At 44.9% G+C, this 24,747-nt stretch overlaps 1 protein-coding gene across 1 annotated transcript in view; it reads left to right on the plus strand.

The window, feature by feature from the left end:
- Positions 1-24,747, plus strand: part of LOC132455455 (inactive dipeptidyl peptidase 10-like) — a 234,018-nt gene that overhangs the window by 137,964 nt on the left and 71,307 nt on the right. The window contains exons 17-18 of the mRNA XM_060049316.1: positions 11,638-11,703; positions 12,080-12,134. Coding sequence (XP_059905299.1) covers positions 11,638-11,703; positions 12,080-12,134 — 121 coding nt within the window. The remainder of the gene's footprint in view (positions 1-11,637; positions 11,704-12,079; positions 12,135-24,747) is intronic.

A 24,747-nucleotide genomic window follows, 5' to 3' on the forward strand; every position in this document is an offset into this window, starting at 1 on the left:
CCAAACCCAAACCCTCTACGTTGTCCTTATCTAGTTTATTCAACACTGAATTGATACATTGTTTCTATTTACTAATTAACCATTTTGTTTTATCTGAAGTGTGCTTGTGTATCCCCTTGTGTACTCCATCACTCGGAGTAGGAGAGGATTCTCCCCTACCTCGGCAGCCCTGACACACACACGAGAACAGGCTCACATACGCATCCTTTCTTATTTTATTTTGCTTATTTATTTTAAATGACATTTGTCATTGTGGATAGCCTGAATTAGAAATTTGGATAACGTTTGATCATACTTATTTGGTCTAATTTTTAAATATTGCCGATTGTTTTTTCTAAATTATAAGATCACTTTTAATAAATTGTCTATTACTTATCATAATCTCTAAGGAAATATTTTATTTGTGTTGTTATCTTGGCACCTAGACCTCGTCAGGTCCAAGCACCAAAATAACATCCACCTATCCACGCAGAGTCCATGGGTTGGGTCCGCTCCTCTTTTGATGAGTCACTTTACCCTGGCGCCATTGAACCCATTGACTCCTGTGGAGTGGTGTGCAGACAATTTTTAACGCTAATTGCTCATGTTTTGATTTCTAGATAATTATTCCTGAATCCTGTGATCACCATGTAACTTGCTCAGGGACACATCAACACTCGGCTAGGAGGAGCTGGTCCAGCAGGGGGCGGTGTAGTTGGGGAAGGGTAGGGTTGGAGTGGCCCAGTAGGGGGCGGTGTAGTCGGGGAAGGGCAGGGTTGGAGTGGTCCAGCAGGGGGCGGTGTAGTTGGGGAAGGATATGGTTGTTGTTGTCCAGTAGAGGGCGGTGTAGTTGGGGAAGGGCAGGGCTGGAGTGGTCCAGCAGGGGGCGGTGTAGTTGGGGAAGGATATGGTTGTTGTTGTCCAGTAGAGGGCGGTGTAGTTGGGGAAGGGCAGGGCTGGAGTGGTCCAGCAGGGGGCGGTGTAGTCGGGGAAGGATAGGGTTGGAGTGGTCCAGATTTGGCGGAGGGGGAGGTGTGGCTTGGGACTGAGTGAGAGAACTCAAAAAATGGCGGCCGTGATGCTATAACTCTGTGTGGCCTGTCTAACACACGAGAGCGGATGAGAGACTAGGGGGTAACTCTTGTCACTCTTGGAGGAGGAGAAAAGGAGGAAAAAACGGGGGGGGGAAGCAAAAAACAACAACAGGGCCTAGAGTCGTTATTCAATACATCCAGATATTCCTCATAGCCAATAATCGTTATCTATCCTTATTGATTAATCTGTTTCAACAGACTAAATCGTCAACCAACGCGGCAAAGAGATGTTGTTTAGTTTCGTAGTTTATCTATGCGACAGGTCCAGTAGTAATTCAAAGAAACACAGTAAAAGAGATATCCTTTATCTTTGTCAACTTATCTAGGTCTAGTTTTAACGGGTCAAACGGTAGATTGAAGCAACACAGTAAAAAAGGTTATTTATCATTGTCAATTTATCTAGGTCCGCAGGTTAAGCCATAGACCGAAGCAATACGTCAGAGAGACATTATTCATTATTATCAATCTATCTATTCTTTCCTTTACCCGTTTTAACGGGTCAAGATAGAGCGGGCCACGCATACACACCCACTGATTCACTCACAGATTCCCTCTTTCTCGCAGACGCACACAGAAACATATCAACAGACTTCTCATTCTGTGTCCCGCGCCCACAATCATCAGACACGGCAAAATAGCGTTGAGCATAACAAAGCAAGCAAACGCTGCACACACACCCGGGTTATCATTGATTGATTTATTTCTATATTTAGCCGGCCCATAGATACGCTCGTTCTCTTTTTTTTCTCTCTCTCTGGGCCTCTCACACACACATACAGCCACCCCGTCTCTCTCTCTCTTTCACTCGCGCGTACACACACTGTCTCTCTGCGTGTCACTCGCGCCCCAGGCATACTGTTTCCTCTGCAAAGGGACTCTAACCCTGACAAAAGGACTCTAACATTCTTACCAAATAGAATTATTTAATACACATTCATTACTTGGCCATCGGTAGTCTTGTATCACTATGACCGATTCTTATAGGCCCTAGTTTTTTATTCTCATTCCCTCTGGGTTCCACCTGCGGCCCAGGCATCCCTCCGGGTTCCACTTTTGGCCCAGGCATTTATTACTAGGCCATCGGTAGTCTTGTATCACTATGACCGATTCTTATAGGCCCTAGTTTTTTCTTCTCATTCCCTCTGGGTTCCACCCGCGGCCCAGGCATCCCTCCGGGTTCCACTTTTGGCCCAGGCATTTATTACTAGGCCATCGGTAGTCTTGTATCACTATGACCGATTATTATAGGCCCTAGTTTTTTCTTCTCATTCCCTCTGGGTTCCACCCGCGGCCCAGGCATCCCTCCGGGTTCCACTCTTGGCCCAGGCATTTATTACTCGGCCATCGGTAGTCTTGTCACTATGACCGATTCTTATAGGCCCTATGGTCTCGAGGGTATTCTTTCACCATGCAACGAGCCGATATTCGATGTGTCACGCGTTCAGGGTCAATCGGGTTTATGGGGAAATGCTGGGATGCAGCTCTATTCGTCCCCACGAGATATCCCGTAGCGAACCGCTCTCACAGTCTCACCTCCTAATGTGGTTCCTGTATAACTATGCAGAGTTTGGATTTTATCAACAGGTTCTGCCTACCTTTTGTTGGGCGTACGCGAGGTGAGACTGCAGGAATCGGTCCGGTGCTCCGGGGTCCCGAGGTCGCGCCGCTCTCCGTCTCTCGTTTCCCAGTTGCGGTTCAATTCAGAAAAAATCACGTCGTGGGTCACCAAATTGTAGGGAAAAACGGTCTGTCTAGTTACTGGACCAGATGAAATGAGACGGAGAGGTAATAAAGTCTGTCGGCACGAGGACCTTGGATTTATTAAGTAAAGTGGCAACGGTTATACAGAGTCATAAAGCGTGAGAAATCGAATATGTCTAAGTCCCTAATCAGCGCTGATGGTTCGTCCAGAGCTTCGCCTCCGTGGAAGGTCTGCTGCAGAAGAAGGGGATGAGTTCCTGTGTGATACACTCTTATGCTGTATCCTCCTCTCGATGAGGTGTGTGCGTTTGAGATGTGTATGGTTCTGTGTGTTTTTGCTTGACCTTGCCTTCCAGGCCCTAGTGTATCTTCTTGTGTTCTTCCTAACGGGGGAGAGCTTCACAGAGTCTCCTGTTTGTGACTCTCCCGTTCTTGAGGATGACTGGTGCATTGTCTGAGTGTACAACATCTGCCTGGCTCCGGCCTTGACCTGACTATATATTATGTGTGTGTTATGTGTTAAAAGTTGACTATATTGTAATGTGACTGCCATGTGATGTGCTCATCAGGCTAGGGTAGGAGTTAGCTATATTTATAATGTACATGTGATGTACTCAGCAGGTTATTTTGCCCAACATAGGCTATAATTGAATGCCCTCTTTCATATATGATACCTCCAACACTGGGACGTGGCAACAATTCTCTAAATCCATATGGGGAGGGGGGGGGGGGGGGATGCTTGTGGACAGTAGGGGTGTATACTAGACATAAATAGGAAGCAAACTCAGGAGAAGGAATGACCTCTCTTATTTAAGAAATTGTTTCAAATAACCCTGCCTCGTTAAATCAATGAGCTTGGTGTTTTGCTTTCAAAAATAGGTTATAGAAGAAGTCTAAACAGCAGAAAATAAAAACATCCAAGCTGCCTTTTAAGGATACATTGGAATATCTGTCTATTTTTTTAACCATCGGACCCTAGTTTACGACAAAAACAACACAATTTACGGCAGCTCCTTTGCCGCGTGGTTTTTAGAGCCATGTAATGGTGCGTTCGAGTATTCTCTGCGAACCGACTCGGATCTCGGATCTGACGCCACGCCCACACATTATTATTTCGCTCGGTCGTTGGAGGAAAACATGGACGCCACCCGGAAAGCTGTTGTCGCGGTAGCATTGGCAGAGGACCAGGCGATCCAATATAAGTAGGCTATAGGCCATAGTCAAGTCAAGTCAAATTTATTTAGATAGCACATTTAAAACAACAGTAGTTGACCGAAGTGCTGTACACAAATACAATATATTTGTGTACATAGGCAGAGATACGGACGCAGTAAGGTATTGCAGTAATACGAGTGATTGAAATTACAATTTAAGCCACCAAAGTGGTCCAAGCACAATGAAAACAGTTCATACTTCAAGTCACAATGGGCGCAGCCATCTTGAATTCTGTCTCGGAATTTCGCTCGGTCACCACTGAGTTCAACCGAGATGGCGAGATCGCCGTCCGAGGAAAAGGGGCGTGTTTGTGCTTGTCGCTAGGCAACGTCCTCGGACCTCCGAGACGGATGGATATTAAAACGCACCATAAGTATGAGGGGGCGGTCGATAGCAACAACCATAGCAACCATGACGGTCAAGTGACTGGATGCAGCCCCGTTGAAAAAAATAGAATACCACCCTCAGGAGATTAATGATGTTTAAATTATTATGACCATGAAGTCTTTATTTGCATGGGTTTACATTTCGTTCTGTGTAGCATGGAAAAATCTGAGAAACACTCCCATTCAGAATGCATTGGTTTACATTTCGTTCTTTGGAGCAAGGATATTTTTATTTATTTTCAGTTTTTGAGGGGGTGCTTCAAAGATGCAAATTTTTCTGCAATAATCCAAAATTCAATGGAAAACCCTGTTGGCTTTTTGTCAAGGGAACCCAAGGCGACGCTTCCGGGTTGGCCAACATACGTCATCCCTCCACCACGCTATACTGTAAAAACACATGTTCAAGACAAGTTGAATGATAATGCATGAATTTATTCTTTATTCTGCCATAGTAATTATTTAAGGGGGGAGGGGGGGCATACAAGTCTTTTGGCCATAGTGGATCCAGATCTGTTCTGGAGCATTTCAGCAACCCGGGCAACAGCGCAGGGTTGCCAGGTCCTGCAAAAAACGTCCTGCCCACATACCGTTCAAAATCCACCCAAAATGTCCTAGAAGCAGCCCAAATAAAAAAGATATTCCACTTTGGCCAATGTTTTGAAAGTAATAATATTTGAGGGAATATAATATAAGTTGTTGTTTAAGCAGCGAAATGCATTGTGTGTGTGTGTGTGTGTGTGTGTGTGTGTGTGTATAACACGCTATTTTATGTTGAAATGCGACGTAATCCAGGGTTCACGAAAACGTACACTGTCAACGTATGCTTTTGTCGACTGGGTTGGCTCTCAGATATACGTGTTTCTAACAAGATTATACCATTAAAGGTTACATAAAGTAACGGTTTAATAACACAAACGCAGGAAACACGTGAGCTGCTAGTTTAGCGAAAGCAGCGTCCCTAACAACCTGACGTTGTTGAAACATGCGAGCGAGCCGATAAAATCTTCCTAATAACTATAAAACTAAAGATCAGACACAATCACTGACTGAAGATTATGCAAGTAAAAAGTATATTTCTCGCTAGAAACGTTATTAGAAACATGTTTAACGGTGAATCGGTCCTAAAATATTGCATTTCCCATTCAGTTAATGCTGGGATTTGCGTATCATATGCACGCGAAATGGACGCATCCGCCCTCCACAGTAGTTAATGCTGAGTTTTGCGTATCATATGCACGCGAAATGGTCATTTGGCGTATGTACTGCACGCATGTTGAAAGTGTCAAACCGTGCGATTCTGTACGCATATTGGTGAGACTGGGTTGGCAGAGAGAGATGCGCCGATATTCCCCGGTGGAAAACTGTCCATGACCTCGCACAGCGCAGGGAAATGTGCGGTGCTGGGCTCCCTCTGTGACAGGTGTCTTTGGAAAAGCTGGAACTTGCTTCCAAAGGCCTTGATGTGTGCAAACAGCTGGCACACCACTGCGTCTTTCCCTTGCAGACTTATGTTGAGCACATTCAAATGCTTTGTGATGTCGACTAAGAAAGCCAAATCTGCAAGCCAGACAGGATCCGACAGTTCTTGCATTGGTTTTCCCTTTTCAGCCAAAAATGTTCAAATTTATCTTCTGAGAGAGAAAAAGCACTGCAGCGCTGACCCGCGGATGAGCCATCTCACGTCGGTGTGATAGATAACGTCTCCATATTCCGCATCAATGTCGAGGAGGAACCGCTGAAATTGAAGGTGGTGCAGCGACTTGGAGCGAATTAAGTTAATCGTCTTTACCACCGGTTGGGTTGCCACCCGTCCCGTAAAATACGGAATCGTCCCTTATTTGGCAATTAAATGTTGCGTCCCGTATTGAACCAATACGGGACGCGATTTGTTCCGTATTTCCATAAATGTCCAATACACATGTATGTCACACACACAAATACTAAATCTAACAATAATGATCAAAACAAAGCACAGGGAATATACTAAGGAGAGCAAAATTGTCGCGGCGGGATCTACGCAGGACCCGCTCCGGTCCTCTGTGTGTCTGCGCATGCGTGTGGTGGTCACGGTTGCCTAGCGACAGACACCACACACCGACGCTACTCACAAAACCCGCGCCTTTTAAAAATGTCCACTACACCCGATACTCCACCACGTCCTCAAAAGCGTAAACGCTTGCAGAAGTACAGACGTGAGTGGGAAGAGGCGCATCCTTGGCTGGACAGCGTCAGTGGAGATGTTTACAAGGCAAATTGTAAAATATGTCGGCGAGTGTTTTCAGTGGCGCACGGTGGGCTGTCTGACATCAGACAGCATGCAACAGGAAAGCAACACTGCAGACACGAATGATCATAGAAGACCCAAGCGTGTCACAGTTCTTCATACCCCAATCATCTCCTGAGATTGACACGGTATGGGACATTATGTTGTGATTGATTTCCTATCTGGTTGTGCTTTTGCCAGAACATCGTAGTGCATGGGCAGAGCCTATTTTAGTAATGGGGGGTTTACACCTACCCGATAGTGGGCCCCGATGGTGCCCGATGGCTTAATCAGCAGCTATCGTTATAACATCGGCAAATAGCGTGGTTGCATCGGGAAACACCGTTACTCTTCCCGGGAACATCGTTAGACAACGGGAAGAAACGGGAAGAAATGCTCAATGATCGGGCAACATCGGCAAATAACGAACATGTTTGTTAATTTTGGGTCTATCGGGGTAGAATCGGTTACCAGGTGTTGCTATGGGCTAATCGGCTATAATCGGGAATAGAACGGGAGTATAACGTAAGACATCGCAAGTCGTTCGGGAATTTTCCTGGGCACATCGGCTATATTCGTTAATATTCCGCGCTTTATCGTGTTTTATCGTCTTTATATCGGCAACCTCAACACACGAAAGACCCTCGAGAACCCTCGACAAATAACGATTTTGAGTGACCAGATTGCGTTAAGGAAGACCCTCAATCTGCCACTTGGGTATAAATAGGGGGTGATGGATGGATGTCCTACTTTTATAATTACAGGGGTACTTCGCCCATTTAGAACCGGCGTTCTATTATTATAAAATCGCTATTGTAATATGAATAAATATATAAATAAATATCAGTCTAAACCAGTCTCCCCTTTGCCTTCTACCGAAATGACGCCAAATGACGCCAAACGCGTAATTTGACGTGTTTGGCGTCATTCGAAATGACGCCAAACGCACTTCGGGTGTCTTCCCTGGCATAAATCGTTATAACATCGGGTATGTGTAAATGCTACCCCGATAAATTGACCCGATCATACATTTTTAGCCCGATGTCACCCGAATCACCCCGACTTCCACATCGGTGGTCCATCGGCCATTAGTGGCCATTAGCGGGATGGTGTAAACGGGGCATAAACTGTTGTGGTTTGATTGATTGTTTAGGATGTTGAGTTTTAAAAGTCGAATGAACGACCATTTATTTAATATACAGTAGTAGTAGCCAATATAAATATTATATATGGCCATTTAAAGAACAAATCATACTAATGGATTAACAGTTAATAAATAAATAAATACATTTGTTAAAATAAAACGTTTATTCTAGAGCTTTCTGTGTATTCTGTGTCAAAATGTTTATATTTTTGAGGAATGCTGTGTTCAGTGATCATTACATCAATTATATTATTAGTGTGGTTTAACTGTCAGGATGACCTGACTTCTTTTCAAGTCATAAGACAGGCAGCAGACAAATGTTCAATTTAATCAACAATATGTCATCCCACTCCTCCCCTCTAGGTTACCACAGCTGAGGTGACACAGGTGTACCACACAGTCAGACACAACCTCAGCTACAACAACAGTGCTGACTGTGCACATAAACGGAATCAGATTCTCCCGCGAAGATTCTCCCAGATTCAAAAAATTTAAAAAAAAAAAAAAAAGACTATAGGGAGAACAAAGGCAGAGGCAGTGGTTAAAGATGTCCTTGCTCCAAAGGCAGTGGCTGATGTTCTCAAGGCCCTAACATCAGATAAACCCCTCCCATTTTCCATTCATTCCATGCATCAAATAAAGGCAACAGGAAGATGTTCCCCCTGGCTGTTCAATACTTCAGTCCAGAATGCGGGGTCACCAACAAAATGCTGGATTTCATTAAAATGCAGATGAGTCCGCTGCTGGGATTGTAGCTCTCATAGAGCAGTCGCTTGACAAATGTGGCTTATCGTTTGATCAAGTGACAGCATTTAGTGCATACAATACAAATGTGAATTATGGAATTCACAACTCTGTCTTCACCAACTTGAAGAAGAAACAAAAAGATCTGCTGCAAGGAAACTGCCATGCCCATATTGTGCATGCTCTTGACCAGCTCACTGTCGATGTGGAAAATGTTGTGCTGAAGGTCTATGCCTTCTTTTCCACATCTGCCAAACGAAGAGAATCACTCAAAGAGTTTTGTAGGTTTTGTGATGTTGAGTTCCAGGAAATTCTGCGACATGTCACAACCAGGTGGCTCTCCCTTAATCCAGCCATCAGCCGGCTAATGCAAACCTGGATTGCACTGATATCGTACTTCATCAGCCTGGGGGAGGAATGTCCCAAATGACTTTGAACATTGTTAAAGCTCAGTGAGGACTCAACTGAGGAAGATAGAGACATTGTGGAGGTTTACCTTCTTTTCTGCAATAATATCCTCTCTCTCTGAGGAAGTTGTAAAGAAGCTGGAGAGTGATGAAACCACCTGTGTTGAGTTATATTCCATCATGGATAAATAAAGCTCACATAGAGACGAGATGACCAGTTCTATGGCTACTTAACTAAATTGAAGCTGCAGCGTCTCCGTCCACTTGATGCTGACATGGCAAGGGCAGATTTTACTGCATTTCTCAACACAGCACTCTCATATGTTGAGAAATGGTTCAACTTTTCAGAAGACAACTGGTTGTTCTCACTGCAACCTCTCTCTCTGCGCCATGGCACCATGACCTTTAGTGACATTGAGAGGGTGACCACCAAGCTCAACCTCATCGATAAAGTCAACATGGATGAACTTTATGATGAATGCTCCACAGCAAAACCCATTCTGAAGAGGCTCAAAGAAGATGCTGAAGATGAATGGAAATCCAAAGGTGTGGCTGCCAGGTGGGTGGCTTTCTTTCAAGTAGCTGACCTGCCTAATATGCTGTCTATCACCAGCCACATCCTGAGCATCTCAGCATCCACTGGATGTGTTGAAAGGGTCTTCTCCAGAATGGCCAACAAATGGAGTGACTGCAGGAACAGGTGCTCCACAGAGCTCATGAGAAGTGTGCTCCTGATCACTCTCAACTTTGAGCAGTCCTGTTCAGAGTTTTACAACAGCGCTTTGAAAGACAGAGTTACTCAGTGCTGCAAGGAGTAACACGAAGTACACCTGGAAAAAGAAGTAACAGTTTTGAGGGGAGGAGTAATGTTGAGGGATGGAGTAATGTTTTACACTTTCTTTTTTTACATACGTTTTTGTTGTTTATTTGTACCGTTTTTTTTCATAAAAATGTTCAAAGAGAATGCCTATAGTTATATGCACTTAAAAAGTTAGATGAAGTTCTCAGTTTATTTAGTTTATATTTTTAAAAGTTCATTGTTGCACACGCCACACAAAGAGATTTCATTCAAGATTTAATTGACTGCACTTTATAAGAGAATGTTATGTGGTAATAAAGCATTTCAAGCTTTAAGTATGACTAATTGCTTTCTTGATCAACCCTTTACTAAAAACACCAGCACAAAATAAAACAAACCACTGCTGCGGGCACCCCGCTCCACAGGAGTCGGGCCCGTGGTGGATGTCCCTTATTTTCATTTCTGAAAGGGGGTTGCATAACATGTTCACATTTCAGACATTTAGCGCAGAGGACTCGTTGGTGAATTATGCAGTGTAGTTTAACAGCGTTGCCTCCCTGTTCGCTGACTTTGTCACATATCAGTTTTGATAAGCCCCTGTGTTCCCCAGCCAAAGCGGGTGTGCCATCGGTAACAATGCCGCTAACCTTACTCCAAGGCAGTTTAAAGTAATCAACAGCTGAACAGACAGAGTCAAATAAATCCACTCCTCTTGTCTGGCCTTTTAAACTTTGGAGGTCCAGCAGCTCTTCTGTTATGTTCATTTCATTATCCACTCCTCGCAAAAAAATAGGTAACTGGGCAGTGTCAGACGCGTCTGTGCTTTAATCACAGGCTAAAGAAAAAAAAGTCAAAACTCACTCCTGTCACCCACTTGCCTCTTAACGTCCGCTGATAATTCTTCAATTATGCGGGCCACGGTGTTGTGCGCAAGACACATATTAGCAAACCCTGCTGCTTTTCAGGGCAAATGTTATCCACCATCTTCATGACACAGTCTTTGACAAACTCGCCCTCTGGAAAAGGCTTCCTGTGTTTAGCGATTAGCATCACCACTTCATAGCTGGCATTGGTGCTGTTTTCTACGGAGTCCCGAGCCCGGGTGAAGAGCCACTGCTGGGAAGCTAAACCGGCTTCAAGCTGCTTTACTTTTTCTGCATGGTCGCTTCCTGTGAACCTGTTGTATGCATTAGCATGGGTTGTCTGATAGTGTCTCTTCACATTGAATTATTTTGCAACGGCGACACTCTGTTTACAAATAAGGTAAATGCAATTGTTTCTGCTTTCAGTGAAGAAATATTCTAATTTCCATCGCTACTGGAAGCGACGGTCCTCTTTATCGACCTTCCGCTTTTTAGTTATGGCAGCCATGAATGTAGAAATACGTCCATGCTCCTGCTAACCCTTATTAGCTTACCTGTGGTGGGGAGGGGTCAGGTTCATGGGGTTCACCATGTGGTGAAATGAGAATTTGCAACGGTGGCGAGATGGCGGGCCATAAATAATACATTTTCGTAAGGTTGCCGCGGGCCATATAAAATATAACCCTGTGACCCCAAGATTGGCCCGTGGGCCGGACTTTGGACATGCCTGACCTAGATGAATGATGGATAGGTCAGTCGACCAGCCTACCCAGTGGACTGCAGCAAATGTTGCGTACATCATAGATCATACATCTATGGAAAAAGGGCAGATTTTCAAACAGCTTGAAATGGCTATTCACACTCCCATAAAATCACACCTTTAATACCTAGCCAGTAATCTCCTACAATCTGCTACCCTCAACTAAGCTCAACTCAGATAAGAGGATAATTTAAGATAAAATTAAATAAGATATGACAAATCTATCTTAATTTAGATAAACTAGGCTAAACTATGCTATGCTAATCTAAGCATTTTCAACAGATTACTGCATCAGATCCATCAGAAGCTGGGAACAGTTGATGTACAGGACCAGCTGGCTGCACTAGAGTAAGGATACACACACACACACACAAATCCACATATAGACACACACAAACACAGACAAATGCACATATAGACACATGCGCACACACACACAAAAGCACGCACACAAACTAGCACACACAAACAAGTGCATAGACACAAGCACACACACACACACACGCACACACACAGACACACACACACACACACACACACACACACACACACACATGTAAACACACAAGCACAAACATAGGAATTCAATCCCCTTCTGTCCTATTGTTTTTCCGGTAACGTGAAACGTAGACCAAACGTAGACCGTTATTAACGTGATCGATCTCTGAGTGAGCCTCGTTTAACATCACAAGGTATCAAGTGTGTCGGCTGCTTTGTGTTTCAGATATCTTGGGAAACTGCCCTACATCGACCGAAGACGCGTGGGAATCTACGGCCAGGTAGGCCTCGAATCAGAATCAGAGTTACTTTGATACATCTTATTATACAACTAAACAAAAGTAAAATTATTACGCTTGGTTCGTCAAAAGCCACATCCCATCAACAATACAAGATAAAGTAAATGAAGATAAGTAAAAATACATAAAAATAAGCAGCAGCAATAGATCACAATAATAAATAATAATAGTAATAAAACATCTGTTTACACCTGTAGGCCTACATCTGTACAACCTGTAGGCCAGCTGCACACAATCCAGGAGGAGGAATTGCATCATTGCAATAAATATTGCTGTTGTTTTTTTCTAACTCAAGGGTACGGTGGCGCTGAGCATTCACCAAATAAAAAAAAGTTTCACAGCTAATGTAGCCGTTAGCACACTCAGGATCTCGTAATTACGAGATAATATCTCGTAATTACGAGATAAGGATCTCGTAATTACGAGAAAAGATCTCGTAATTACGAGATACGGATCTCGTAATTATGAGATAAGGATCTCGTAATTACGAGATAAGATATTATATTTACGACATAAGGAACTCGTTTACGAGAAAAGGATCACGCCTCTCATTCATAAATAACGTTGCTGGCTAGCTGCAGGCCGGCAAAGATGACGCTATCCGACGCTATCGTATTTAATCTCCTGCTCGGGTTGAGGCAATGGGAAATATTGATGTTCCTTAAAAGTGAGGAGGGCATTAATATAAGTGTGTCAACACTGCGCAGACATCTGAAGTCATTGGCCGGCAAAGATGACGCTATCCTACGCTATCGTACTTTATTTCCTGCTCGGGTTGAGGCATTGGGAAATATGGATGTTCCTTAAAAGTGAGGAGGGCATTAATATAAGTATGTCAACATTGCGCAGACACAAAAACAATATTTTATTGATTTGTATAAAAACAATTTAGCTCATTAATTGGAAAAGAGCTTGAGGTAAGACGTTTTCTGAACAATAATGCATAGTAGACAGTTAAACACACAATGCACTGCTGTATTCAACTTTTAAGAGCCGCAATGTGAGGGGCCAGCCACATGCCCTTTAAACCACCATGACAACAACATTTCCACTTCTGGGTTCCACTGCACAATTAATGCGTCAATATTCGAGGGGCTTTGGCACATCAAATGATGGAACAAGCATCCCGTACTGGTTCAACTGCTCCTGCAGGAAGAGAGCCACTTGTAGCAGGTCCGACTGGGCTTTTCTCCTGAACAGTCCCAATGACTTCAGATGTCTGCGCAATGTTGACATACTTATATTAATGCCCTCCTCACTTTTAAGGAACATCCATATTTCCCAATGCCTCAACCCGAGCAGGAAATAAAGTATGATAGCGTCGGATAGCGTCATCTTTGCCGGCCAATGACTTCAGATGTCTGCGCAATGTTGACATACTTATATTAATGCCCTCCTCACTTTTAAGGAACATCAATATTTCCCATTGCCTCAACCCGAGCATGAGATTAAATACGATAGCGTCGGATAGCATCATCTTTGCCGGCCTGCTGCTCGCCAGCAACGTTATTTATGAATGAGAGGCGTGATCCTTTTCTCGTAAACGAGTTCCTTATGTCGTAAATATGATATCTTATCTCGTAATTACGAGATCCTTATCTCATAATTACGAGATCCGTATCTCGTAATTACGAGATCCGGAGTGTGCTAACGGCTACATTAGCTGTGAAACTTTTTTTTATTTGGTGAATGCTCAGCGCCACCGTACAAGGGACTACTTTCTCCATTCTGTTTTTTATTATTCACATTTTCAAGTCAATATTGGCGTTCAAAAAGACGGTTCATCATATAGTTACAAGATAGTTCACTTCAAATAAAATCTAAAATCCCTCATCAGAGGAAGATAACGTGTATTTGTTGATTCTGAGCAATTACCGTAATTAATGGTGCCATGACATGCTATTTTATGGATGCTTTAATGTAGATATTAGTGGGCCACTAACACAGTATTCAAAGACGTTCCCGAAATTCAGCTGTGGTGCAGATTTACAGCCACTCCGAGCCAGTCGCACATTGAGCTTCCCCCAAATGCGCTGTTTTGGTGTCTGTAGCTATAATGCAAATGAGGAGGAGCGAGGGGGTCAAGGAGGAAGGTGGGGGTGTGGCCCTGAGCAGCTTGCAGCCACGGTACCATGCGCTCTTTTTACAGTTGATGTATCGCAATGGCGAGGCGCACACAGCCTTTAGCCGTGTTCTGTAAATATTCTAGAACACACGGGAGTCCTGGAGCTCTATATCTAAATAATATCCTATAGCCTACATAGATATCTATATCATATAATATATATTATCATGGCCAAAAGCTGTGTGAGCCGATATTATGAATCTCAAATGACCGCGTTTGGTTCTCCGACGTTCCTGGTTCTTCCACGTCCACATCAATCGGAAGTAGACTGAACCGCGACATGGAGGAGAAAGGGATTGTTGCTGGGCAGCGCTTAGGCACCTCCGCCTCCTGCAGCGCCGAGGCGGTGGTCCCTCGGCAGCGGGAAGCGGGGCTCAAGCGGGAGACATTCGCCGCAAAGGGAGTCTTGAGGGAGTCAAAGCCAAAGTTCCTTTCCCCCAATTCATTCTCAACCATGGCTGAGATAACCCCCATTACGAGTCTCGTTGTAGAAATACCAGAGACGAGAGTCCGACGTGTTATGCGCCCAAAAGCAGAACGGTTATTCAAATAACAAGGAAGTGTACAACACTTGCGTTACAGTCCTGGAGCTCTATATCTAAATAATATCATATAATACATAGATATCGATATCATATAATACATATTATCATGGCCAAAAGCTCTGTGCGCCTCGAGACGATATTATGAATCACAAACGACTTCGTCGGGTCCTGCGACGTCTTTGGTTCTTCCACTTTCACATCAATCTGAAATAGACTGAACCGCGCGCTGCCTGCTGCCGGGCGGTGGTGCTTCGCGGCGGTGGTGCCTCGCGGCAACCGGTGGCATGTCGCAGTTCGTGTACTTCAGGGAGTCAAAGCCCAAGTTCCTTTCCCCCAATTCCTTCTCAACCATGGCTGAGATAACCCCCACTAGTCTCGTTGTGGAAATACAAGAGACGTCAAAGAACCGACAAGAAACACTTGCGTTACAGTGTGTGTATTCACACACAAACACACATGTGGGGACGCTCGCACGGTCATGTCTCATTGGTGGGCCAAAGTCTCTGGGCGGGTCAGGCAGAGTAAGGGGAGGAGCTTACTGCAATGTGACGACATAAGAAACCACATTCCAAATCAGCGCGCTTGAGCATTCGTTTTTTCAAAGCCGAGCAGAATACCTATTGCTCGTTTTACACCGAACGCAAGTTTTAGCCACTGGGGGACCATAGGCAGGCTAGGGGAACTCATATTTATGTTAGAAAACCTCATGAAGTGAGATTTTCATGCCATGGCACCTTTAAGCAAATGGTAAATGAACGGCATTTATATTGCGCTTTTCTAAACATCGGCCACCCGAAGGGCTTTATAATATCGCCTAACATGCAATACCACCCATTCCTGCACACATTCCAGACCGAGTCAAACATGCAGGGCGACAGCCAGCTCGTCAGTATCCGTTACCCTGCGTTCACACCAAAAGATGCAAAAAGTTGCCGCTCAGCACGATCCCATTCAAAGTGAATGTAAAGACGCTTTGCTGCCGCAGCACTTGCTGCCGAGAAAACCGGCAGCAAAATTTGATTTGCGGCGCGGCAAAATCTGATTTGCAGCGCAGCACACGCAGCACGCCCGCCGCAAAATACGTGAACGCGCCCGCCGCAGCGGGCACGGGCGCGTTCACGTATTTTGCGGCGCGTCAAATGCTGCTCGAGTTGAAATATTTCAACTTTTCGGCAGCAAACGCGTGATGACAGCCAATCAGCGTTCAACAGCGTTGCCACTGAGGCGTTGCCACTGAGTGACATGCCGTAACAGCCAATCAGTGTTACTCCCTTGGAGTGACCTAGAGTCAGGGATTAAAGTGAAAAAAAATCTTCTGACTGAAATTTTATTCGCGCTACAGCCAAGTCACGTGCAGTGTGTGAAACATGTTCCAGGTTAGGTTACTTGACACCTGCTTAAGAAATACAAATGGATAAGACGTCAGCACCAAATGCAGCCATCACGTTTAAATGCTCGACCAATACTGTTTTACAGGAGGAGGATTTCAAACAGCTGTTCTTTTGAATCTATTGCAATTTTTTTGTTGTCTTTTCAATTAGACTAAGATTTTTTTTTTGCAAAGCTTGTCTCATATTTTTTTGCACCATGAACCGTAAGGCTTTCCATCGTTCCCCGTTTCCGTCAGCCATGCCCATCTCCATTTATTTTTTTGTGTTTTATCAATATCCGATACATCAGAGCCGTCAATCATTATAAGGGAGTTCATACTAGCTTAACTTTCGCTCTGACACTCAACACTAACACAACAAAGAGACGTAAGATGTGGCGCGAAAATGGTGTGTATATATATACATTTGTATATAATATATATTTAATATATAATCGGGATGTACATTAAAATGCTTGTGTTTTCAGTCAATTTTAACGGTAGACCTTTTAAATACTCACTATATAATTTGACAATTTTACCGGCGTTGACGTATGACGACATAATACACGCGTGTATTATGTCCATGTTCGAAACTGCATACTACCGTACTGCCGACTACATACTGCGCAGTATGTACTGTATACTGCATACTGAATGTGGGATTCAGTATGCAGTATACAGCAGACCGACTGCACCGCAGTATACAGTATGCAAGTTTCCCAGAATGCATTTCGCGGCAGCGGTAGCGGTAAAGCTGCTAAAAGCTGTTTTAATTCTCGTTTCAGTGCTGTTAATACATCACTTTCTTAAGTTTTAATATTTTTTTATGCAAGAAAGTACCTATTTAGATCCTTAATATGCGATTAGTTTATCCAAATGACGCCTGTTTGTAAATTTGTCCCGACGTTATCGGAGATGTGAAGTGGCCTCTGTGAACTCCAAATGACGGAAATCCGTCGTAGCGACGGAGAACTTTAATCCATGCCTAGAGTTCACTACGGTACATTTATTTAGTAACTCGAAAAAACCCACAATTCAGCATTTTGTAGTGTAGTTGTATTTACAGTTAAACTAAACTATGAGTATGCTAAAGGGCTAGAATAACAGCCCCAAACAAAACCCAGTTGGGTAGCAGGCAGCACCAGCCTTCCAGGCTCCGAATGGTCTCATGAACCCATAAACGAGGGGCATTCCGACGTCTCTCCCTCTTCCACAACAGGTAAAGACATGCAATGCTCGTAATGGCGGCCATGGTTGTGAATGAATTCAGAAGCACCGAGGGAAAAACTTGCCGTGCCGCGAAACTTCCCGCGCTGCAAAACTGCGGCGCTGCGCGTGAAAACCTTTGCTGCGCCGCAAAACCTTTGCTGCGCCGCAAAACTTGATTTCCTGTGCCGCAAAACTCGTTCGGGCAGAAAATGCATCTTTTGGTGTGAACGCAGGGTTAGGGTGACGCGTCTTGCTCAGGGACACCTCGACATTCGAACTAGCAACCTTCCAGTAACCAGCCAACCCTCTCTACCTCCTGAGCCACATGCCGCCCATGTGAATGCATAGAAGAAGCCAAAACTCTGTTGAATAACTGAAAGAGCAAGGTATTACCAGTGCCAGGGTAAGGGGTTTGTTTCCCAATGGGCCACCCATACTCAGACATGCAGTGTTGGGGTAGTTACTCAAAAAAAGTAATTAGTTATGACTAGTTACTTCTGTAAATTGTAATGAGATTACTTTGCTAGTTACTGCGTTTGAAAAGTAACTTCACTACTTATTACTTTACTTTCCCGTTTCTTAATTTACTGTAGATACATGGACAAACATCATAGCCCCATCATCACCTAGTGTGTATTGTATATCTCTATACACAATAGCATATGAAACCATATGAAAGAACAATATCCCTGTCTGCACAAAGAAATGCCTCACTGTAAAATCCACAAAGAGGATAAAGTAGGCTATGGTGAGGTCAATCAGTAGCATTTGGGAAACATGAGAACAAAAGTTAAGTGGTCAATGAAAATTATAAAAAGGTCACTTAATCCCATACAATTAAAACAGAAATGCACTTGAGTGGCGGCGACACATGCTGTTACTTTATGTGGTCCAAAGGCTGAATGAACCTGATTTATTTCGCAAGCTATGACAACGTAAGTGTGTCTTCCTTTCACCCTCATGCAGACAAGAGAAGCCTTCTCAAGTTTTAAAGTAATGCTGTTTATCCAGTGCACCGTCATTCCTAAGTAACTTTTGTTGTTGGCGGACCAAATGTCCGCGGTGGTGGACACATGATCCAGGGAGGACTCGAAAATTATTTTGAGCTTTGATGCCATGTCAGTTGAACACTTGTTCAGGTAATGGAAAAATGTTTTCCTGTCGGATGTTGGCTTGCGAGTGGCTGGTATTTTATCTACTTCCGTCAAGTTGGAAAGAAATTGGCAGATTTGGAGTTTGCGGTTCAATAGATCATCAGTGAAACATCGCTGCGACACAAATTACACATCTAGCTAAATGTAGTAACCTAGAGAACCAGCTACAACCATGTTTTCATCCAAACGAACTGTCTTTGGAGAACGGTGATTTGCATTGGCTTCTATTGGGCCTTTCACACCGCCGTCTCACACTTTTAGAGAACCGGCTCCGGCCTCTAAAAACCGGTTAAACTCCAGCCCCAGGATTGAGCTGGGCTAGAACTAGAACTGCTTTTATGCCGGGGGCTGGGGGCGGGGTTATCCTTACCTTCATAAACAGGAAGACCAACGAAGTCCGGCATTTTTAAAACACCGAAGTAAACAATGGACGTGAATCCGTGTATGGTTAGTTTTAACCATACACAGATTTATGGTTTACCGATTTAAAAAAAAAAAAAAAAAAAAAATTAACAGTGTCGTTTTTTGTTTTTTTCTGATTTGGTTTTGAATCTGAATATTCAAAGAACGAACCACACACGGATTGACGTGAAGACGAAATCTTTGTGTTTGAAACTGGCGTGAGGGTTCTTCTAATTATTGTACAGTTCCGGCAAGGCACGAGGGTTGCTGGGAAAGCGGAGACGTTTGCAGTGACGTCATGACGTTGCTCTCGCCGGCTCAATGGCTGGCTCTGGCCGGTGTGAAACCAACTGGTTCATAACTGGGATAAGGCTGGACCTGTTTGGAACTGGCCCTAGCACCAGCCCGGAACTGGCTCTTGTATCTTTTTGGTGTGAAAGCCCCATATGAGCTGTCGGCTTTCAGCCGCAAGCTTAGGGACCGTCTTCTTCTTTTATTTAGGCAGGCTTGACGCAGCTATGGCGTATTGCTGCCCCCCACTGTTTGTTATTTCCTCCTAAAATGTAAATCCTTTTATTTATTCCAATGATGTGAAGGTAGTCCATCAATTCCTTTGTTTTATCCACTGAATCCAGATTTAAAAGGGTGCGCTGATTAAAAACTGATTCCCCAGCTGATCCAAGCCTCCGATACAGAGTCCTCCTTTGCCTGGAATAGCGCCCACACTGGAGAACTACATGTTTTACGGTCTCTCTTTCTCCACACTCACACCTGCTATCTGGGTGTTTGCCAATCAGAGCCAGCCCACTCCTCAGCCCACAGTGTCGAAGCCTCAGTCTTGCGATTGCTACATCATCTTTTCTTATGCACCTAAAAGTGCACCTATCTTTATTTACATTTTCCTGTATTGAAAAGTACGCCCTTCCCTTCCTTTCCTTCTCCCAAGATTTTTGCCACCTGTCTTTTAGAGCCCTGTTTATTTCTTCCATGTACTTGGGCGCCCCATATTGCAAATGAATTTGCACTGTTTCCTCCTACACCGCCTTCTTTACCTCCTCATCCGCCTCGTCGTTCCATTTCACACCCACATGAGCCGGCACCCAGAGAAACCCCACCTCTATCCCCGTCTTGTAAATTCTGAACATAGACTGTAGTATTTCCACAATTAAATCTGGTCTGGACTTGGATTTTCCTTCTTTTATTGAAATTAAAGCTGCAGCCAATTCGCTACATATTATTGAATACCCCTGTTTATTATCCTCCACCCATCGTAAGGCCCATAGGACTGCCACCATCTCTGCTGTGAATACTGACATGTGATCTGAGATTCTCTATCCTATTCTGTACCCTATTTCAGGAATGCTAATACCCACTGCTACTTTACCACTCTCATGCTCCTTTGACCCATCAGTGTAAATGAGTAGATGGTCTCCCCATACTTGTTACTGCCAGACTTCTATCCCTTTTACTACACCCTCTGAGATCCTTGATTTGCTTATACTCATAAACTTTAGGTCAACACTGGGATCTGGAACAGCCATGTCGGAGCAACTGAGCGACACACTGGAGGACAAACACTAACATCCCCAATGCCAATTTCCTGAGCCAAATATTTAAGATTTTCTGCAAAGCTAGTTTTAGTTGTTCTTATTCCCATGAACTCACTCTCAGTAGGTCTTTTGTTGGTAACACTTCACTTTGTCCTTTGAGCTTCATAAGGTATTTCAAGCCAAGTTTATGTCTTCTTAGTTTTAGCGGAATCTCACCCATTTCTATTAGTAATTCTGCTATTGGAGTTGTACAGAATGCTCCACAGCAAACTCTTAAGGCTTTTGCTTGGACTATGTCTAATTTATTTAACACTGAAAAAGCGGATGATCCATAAACCATAGATCCATAATCAATTGCTGATCTTATCATTGCTGGGTAAGTCATCATCATTGATTCTCTATCAGCCCCCCAGTCTGAACCAGCCACACACCTAAGGACATTAATTATTTCCCCACACTTCAAAGCTACCATCTCAATATGCCTTTTCCCTGTCATTCTTTCATCCAACCACATTCCTAGAAACTTAAAATACTTGACTTTCTCAAGATTGTTGTTGCACAATTGAATTGTCTGTGATGGCATCTTTTTCTTATTTCCAAACACCATACACTTAGTTTTATCTGTAGAAATGTTAGAACCCCAGTCATTGGCCCACTCAGTCACTTCCTCCAAAGCACCTTGAATTTGATTAAACAGGTAGTGGAGGTTCCTCCCTCGCTTCCAGATAGCCCCATCCTCTCCCCACTCTACTAAACATGCCATTCACTATTATATTAAAAAGAACCAGACTTATCACGCTTCCTTGAGGGGTTCCATTTTCCACCTCAAACTCATCTGATAGTTAATTTCAAATCCTCTCTTGAATTGACCGGTTACATAAAAAATTCTTGATCCAGTTAAACATTCTCCCTCTGATTCCAGCATCATATAGTGCAATTTGTAACCCTTCCTTCCAAAGCATGTCATATGCTTTTTCAATATCCCGAAGGACCGCTACTACTGCTTCCTTATTTGCCATAGCTTTCTTTATGTCCATGTCCAAACTTAAAACAGCATCCATTGTCGACCTTCCCTGCCTAAATCCACTCTGATGAGTCACAGAAAAAAACACCTTTCTCCAGTTTATCCACAAGTCTATCCATTATCATGCGTTCCATAATTTTGCACAAGACAGAAGTCAAGGTAATTGGTCTGTGGGAACTAGGGCTATCTGCTGGCTTGTCAGGTTTTACAATTGGAATAATTACAGCATGTTTCCATTCTTTAGGCAGACACCCACCTTCCAACACATTATTAATTAGGGCAAGTGTAAAACCTTTTTGGATTAGCAGATTAAGAATTCTTTAAACAACAATATTCTGGGCCAGATTACTGGGTTCGACTACTGGAGCAAGATGGATAATTATAGATAACACAGTTTCGTTTGACGACTTATTATTCAAAAGTTCTTTCTTTAAACAGTACAAAACAAACATAACCTTATACTTTAGAAATCACATAAATCACATAAACGACATAACCTTGGGCCCAAGTAGGAAGTAAAAGAGAATAATAGAAAATGTAACCCGGGATTGTAATTGTCTCTTGTGTGTGGTGATTGTTCCGTGTTGGATTCTCGCACGATATGCGGAATAGTAGTGGCCGTGCAGATCCTACCACTCAGTCAATAACTCACAACCGGTCCAAAGAATTTCAAATATCTCAGTGGATCCTGGTTCAATGGTAGCTTGCCATCTTTGGACGGGATCGGTCAGTGTGGAATCAATCAAGCGTCAAAAGAAAACACCTGACCTGTATAACATAGTCAGAATAATATTCAAAAACCTGCATTCAAATTACTCATTCAACACAGTCAGAATAAATCTATGCATTTAATTCTACATTCAAAGGTCCTCGTTATACATGTTGCATGAAACTCTTTACCAGTGGAAACATTCATAAACCAACAAGAGAAACCAAAATATCAATGAGGCATTTCTCTTACCAAAGGTTAAATGACTTGCTGTGGCCCTCCCGCAGCATCAAAACGGCACCCGCGTGGCGGCGCGAGACAACTAACGGTAAAGAAGGGAAAACCCTCTTTTTAGTACATCACACAATTCAACAAAATAACCCTCAATGCACTTCGAAATGTACACAGCCTCTTTAACATCAATATAACCTATATTTCTCTCATAAAGTGTACAGAACTAGTCAACTACGTCGTGTAGAAACCGCATTCCTTACAAACCCTCACATAGACAGGCTTAATTAGCGGCGCTAGCCGTTAGCATATGTTTAGTTTCACACGTTGATGAGTCAGACCACGGTTAAACTCACCGAAAGTATTTTCAGAAGAGAACTGCGTCGCTCTGACGGTTCTCTGCCGGTTCATCTGTTTGTATCTGCGTTCGGTTATATGACTAAAGGAATAGCACAGTGGCTTGTTCTGGCTCGGAGCTGAAGCACATGCGTTCCTCTCCGTCTCATCTCCCTACGTGCGCAACTCACGGCACTCTCAAGCAACCAACAAACAACAGTTCTATTTCATGTAGGCTACGCCGTCTAGGCTTCGTCTTATGGGCTTGTCCCGTGCGCGTGCTCGCACGTACTGAAAATGTTCAACTAGGCACCAATCAACGTGGGCACCGCCCACATTCCCACGGCACCGTGTATATAAGGCGGCGCAAACCGCCGCCCATCCTCCCTTTTCTTTCAGCCTTTGTACTGATCAACGGAAAACGAAGATGACTTCCAGACCGGACTCCAACACAGAGACCGGTGGCGGCGGCGTGGGCGAGGCCACAGACCAACGGCCCTTTTCAGGGCCACTGGAGAGCGCTCCTGTAAGAGCTGGCGGGCCCTTTTCAGGGCCTCAGTGCGCCTCCTGTCCCGCCTCCCTGGCTCCGGGTGACGGACACCGGGCGTGTTTCAGGTGCCTCGGCGCTGAACACGCCGCGGCTGCCTTGGGTGCCCCCGCCTCCTGCGCCGCCTGCCGCACGCTGCCTGAAGAGGGGCTCCTCTCCAGGCACCTCATTTTCTCCCCGTCGGTGGATCCCGCTGAGGCCATCGACAACTTCGGGGCCCAAGTTCCGGACGCCCAGGACACCGACGCTTCGAGGTTGACGACGTCGCCTCCTTGGACGATGTCTTTCCTGGCTCTGCGTCCGAGTTCTCCCGCTCCGGGGCTTCCACCGAAGCCACTATCGTCCCGAGGGAGAGACCGCGCCGGATGGCCGATCTCTTCTGCGAGATCATGGGTGAGGAGGCGGCCATCAAGGGCATCCCTATGCCAGCCCCGCCACTCGCCCCCATGTCGGATGACATGCAGGGTGAGTGTTTTCGCACCCTGTCTTCCTCCCGGCGGGTTACCCAGTGCCCCCTGTTCCCACCGGATCAGCACCTTTTCACCGCTGCGGTTGGGGACCCCTCTACTCTGAAGGCCGTTTCCCCCCTCTCCAGCGCCATCCTTCAGCTGTGCCAGCCGGTAGCCGTTTCGGCCGGCCGGCATATGGCGTGGGCCACAATGATCCAGAAGGCCATATGGCTCTCACACCATGGTTCCGGAGCGAGAGCGGTCCAGCCTCGTCCAAGGCCCATTAGCTCCGGATGGACTATTTGGGCCCCGGTTCTCGGAGGTGCTCGCTCACCAGCAGGCCGTCCGTGAGAATCGTTCCCGGTTCGGGGCGATTCTCACAGGCTCCTCCCACCAGCAGGCCGGGAGGAAGCGGGGTCCAGTCCGGTTCCAGCGCTCCAAGGGGCCGCCTCCAACCCCGATGCCGCAGCAGCAGCCGCCGCCGCAGCCGGGGAGAGCAGTGCCGCGGGGCCAGAAGTTCCGCAAAATTGCTCCCACTTTTTCGTATTTTACCAATAAAGAAAAGAAAGACTGTTCGACCGAACGGCAGTAAATACTCCCTAATTCCTTTAAATTACCTCTTCCCCCCCCCCCCCCCCTCCCTCAGCCAGATGGCTGTAGGGTGGAGGCCGGACGGCGTGTTTACATAACCTCTGGTTCACCTGCTTCTAAGAAGCGGCGTCACTTTGAGCTTTGTGGGCGGGCTGGAGACTCATTAAACGAGCCCGTGGATACGGACGCTTGTACTAGTTTCCTAGTTACCCACATAATCCCCTCTACCTCCCTTCTACAGTCTGTGGAAGGCAAGAAGACGGGTCTGCGCGCTGTGGTTACAGCCAGCGGACAACGCACGGTCATGAGTGCTACGGCTAGATGGCTCGTTGCCTGTTCAGCGGACACGAG

The sequence above is a fragment of the Gadus macrocephalus genome, chromosome 4 (assembly GCF_031168955.1).
Source record: "Gadus macrocephalus chromosome 4, ASM3116895v1".
In the NCBI taxonomy this organism is placed as follows: Eukaryota; Metazoa; Chordata; class Actinopteri; order Gadiformes; family Gadidae; genus Gadus; species Gadus macrocephalus.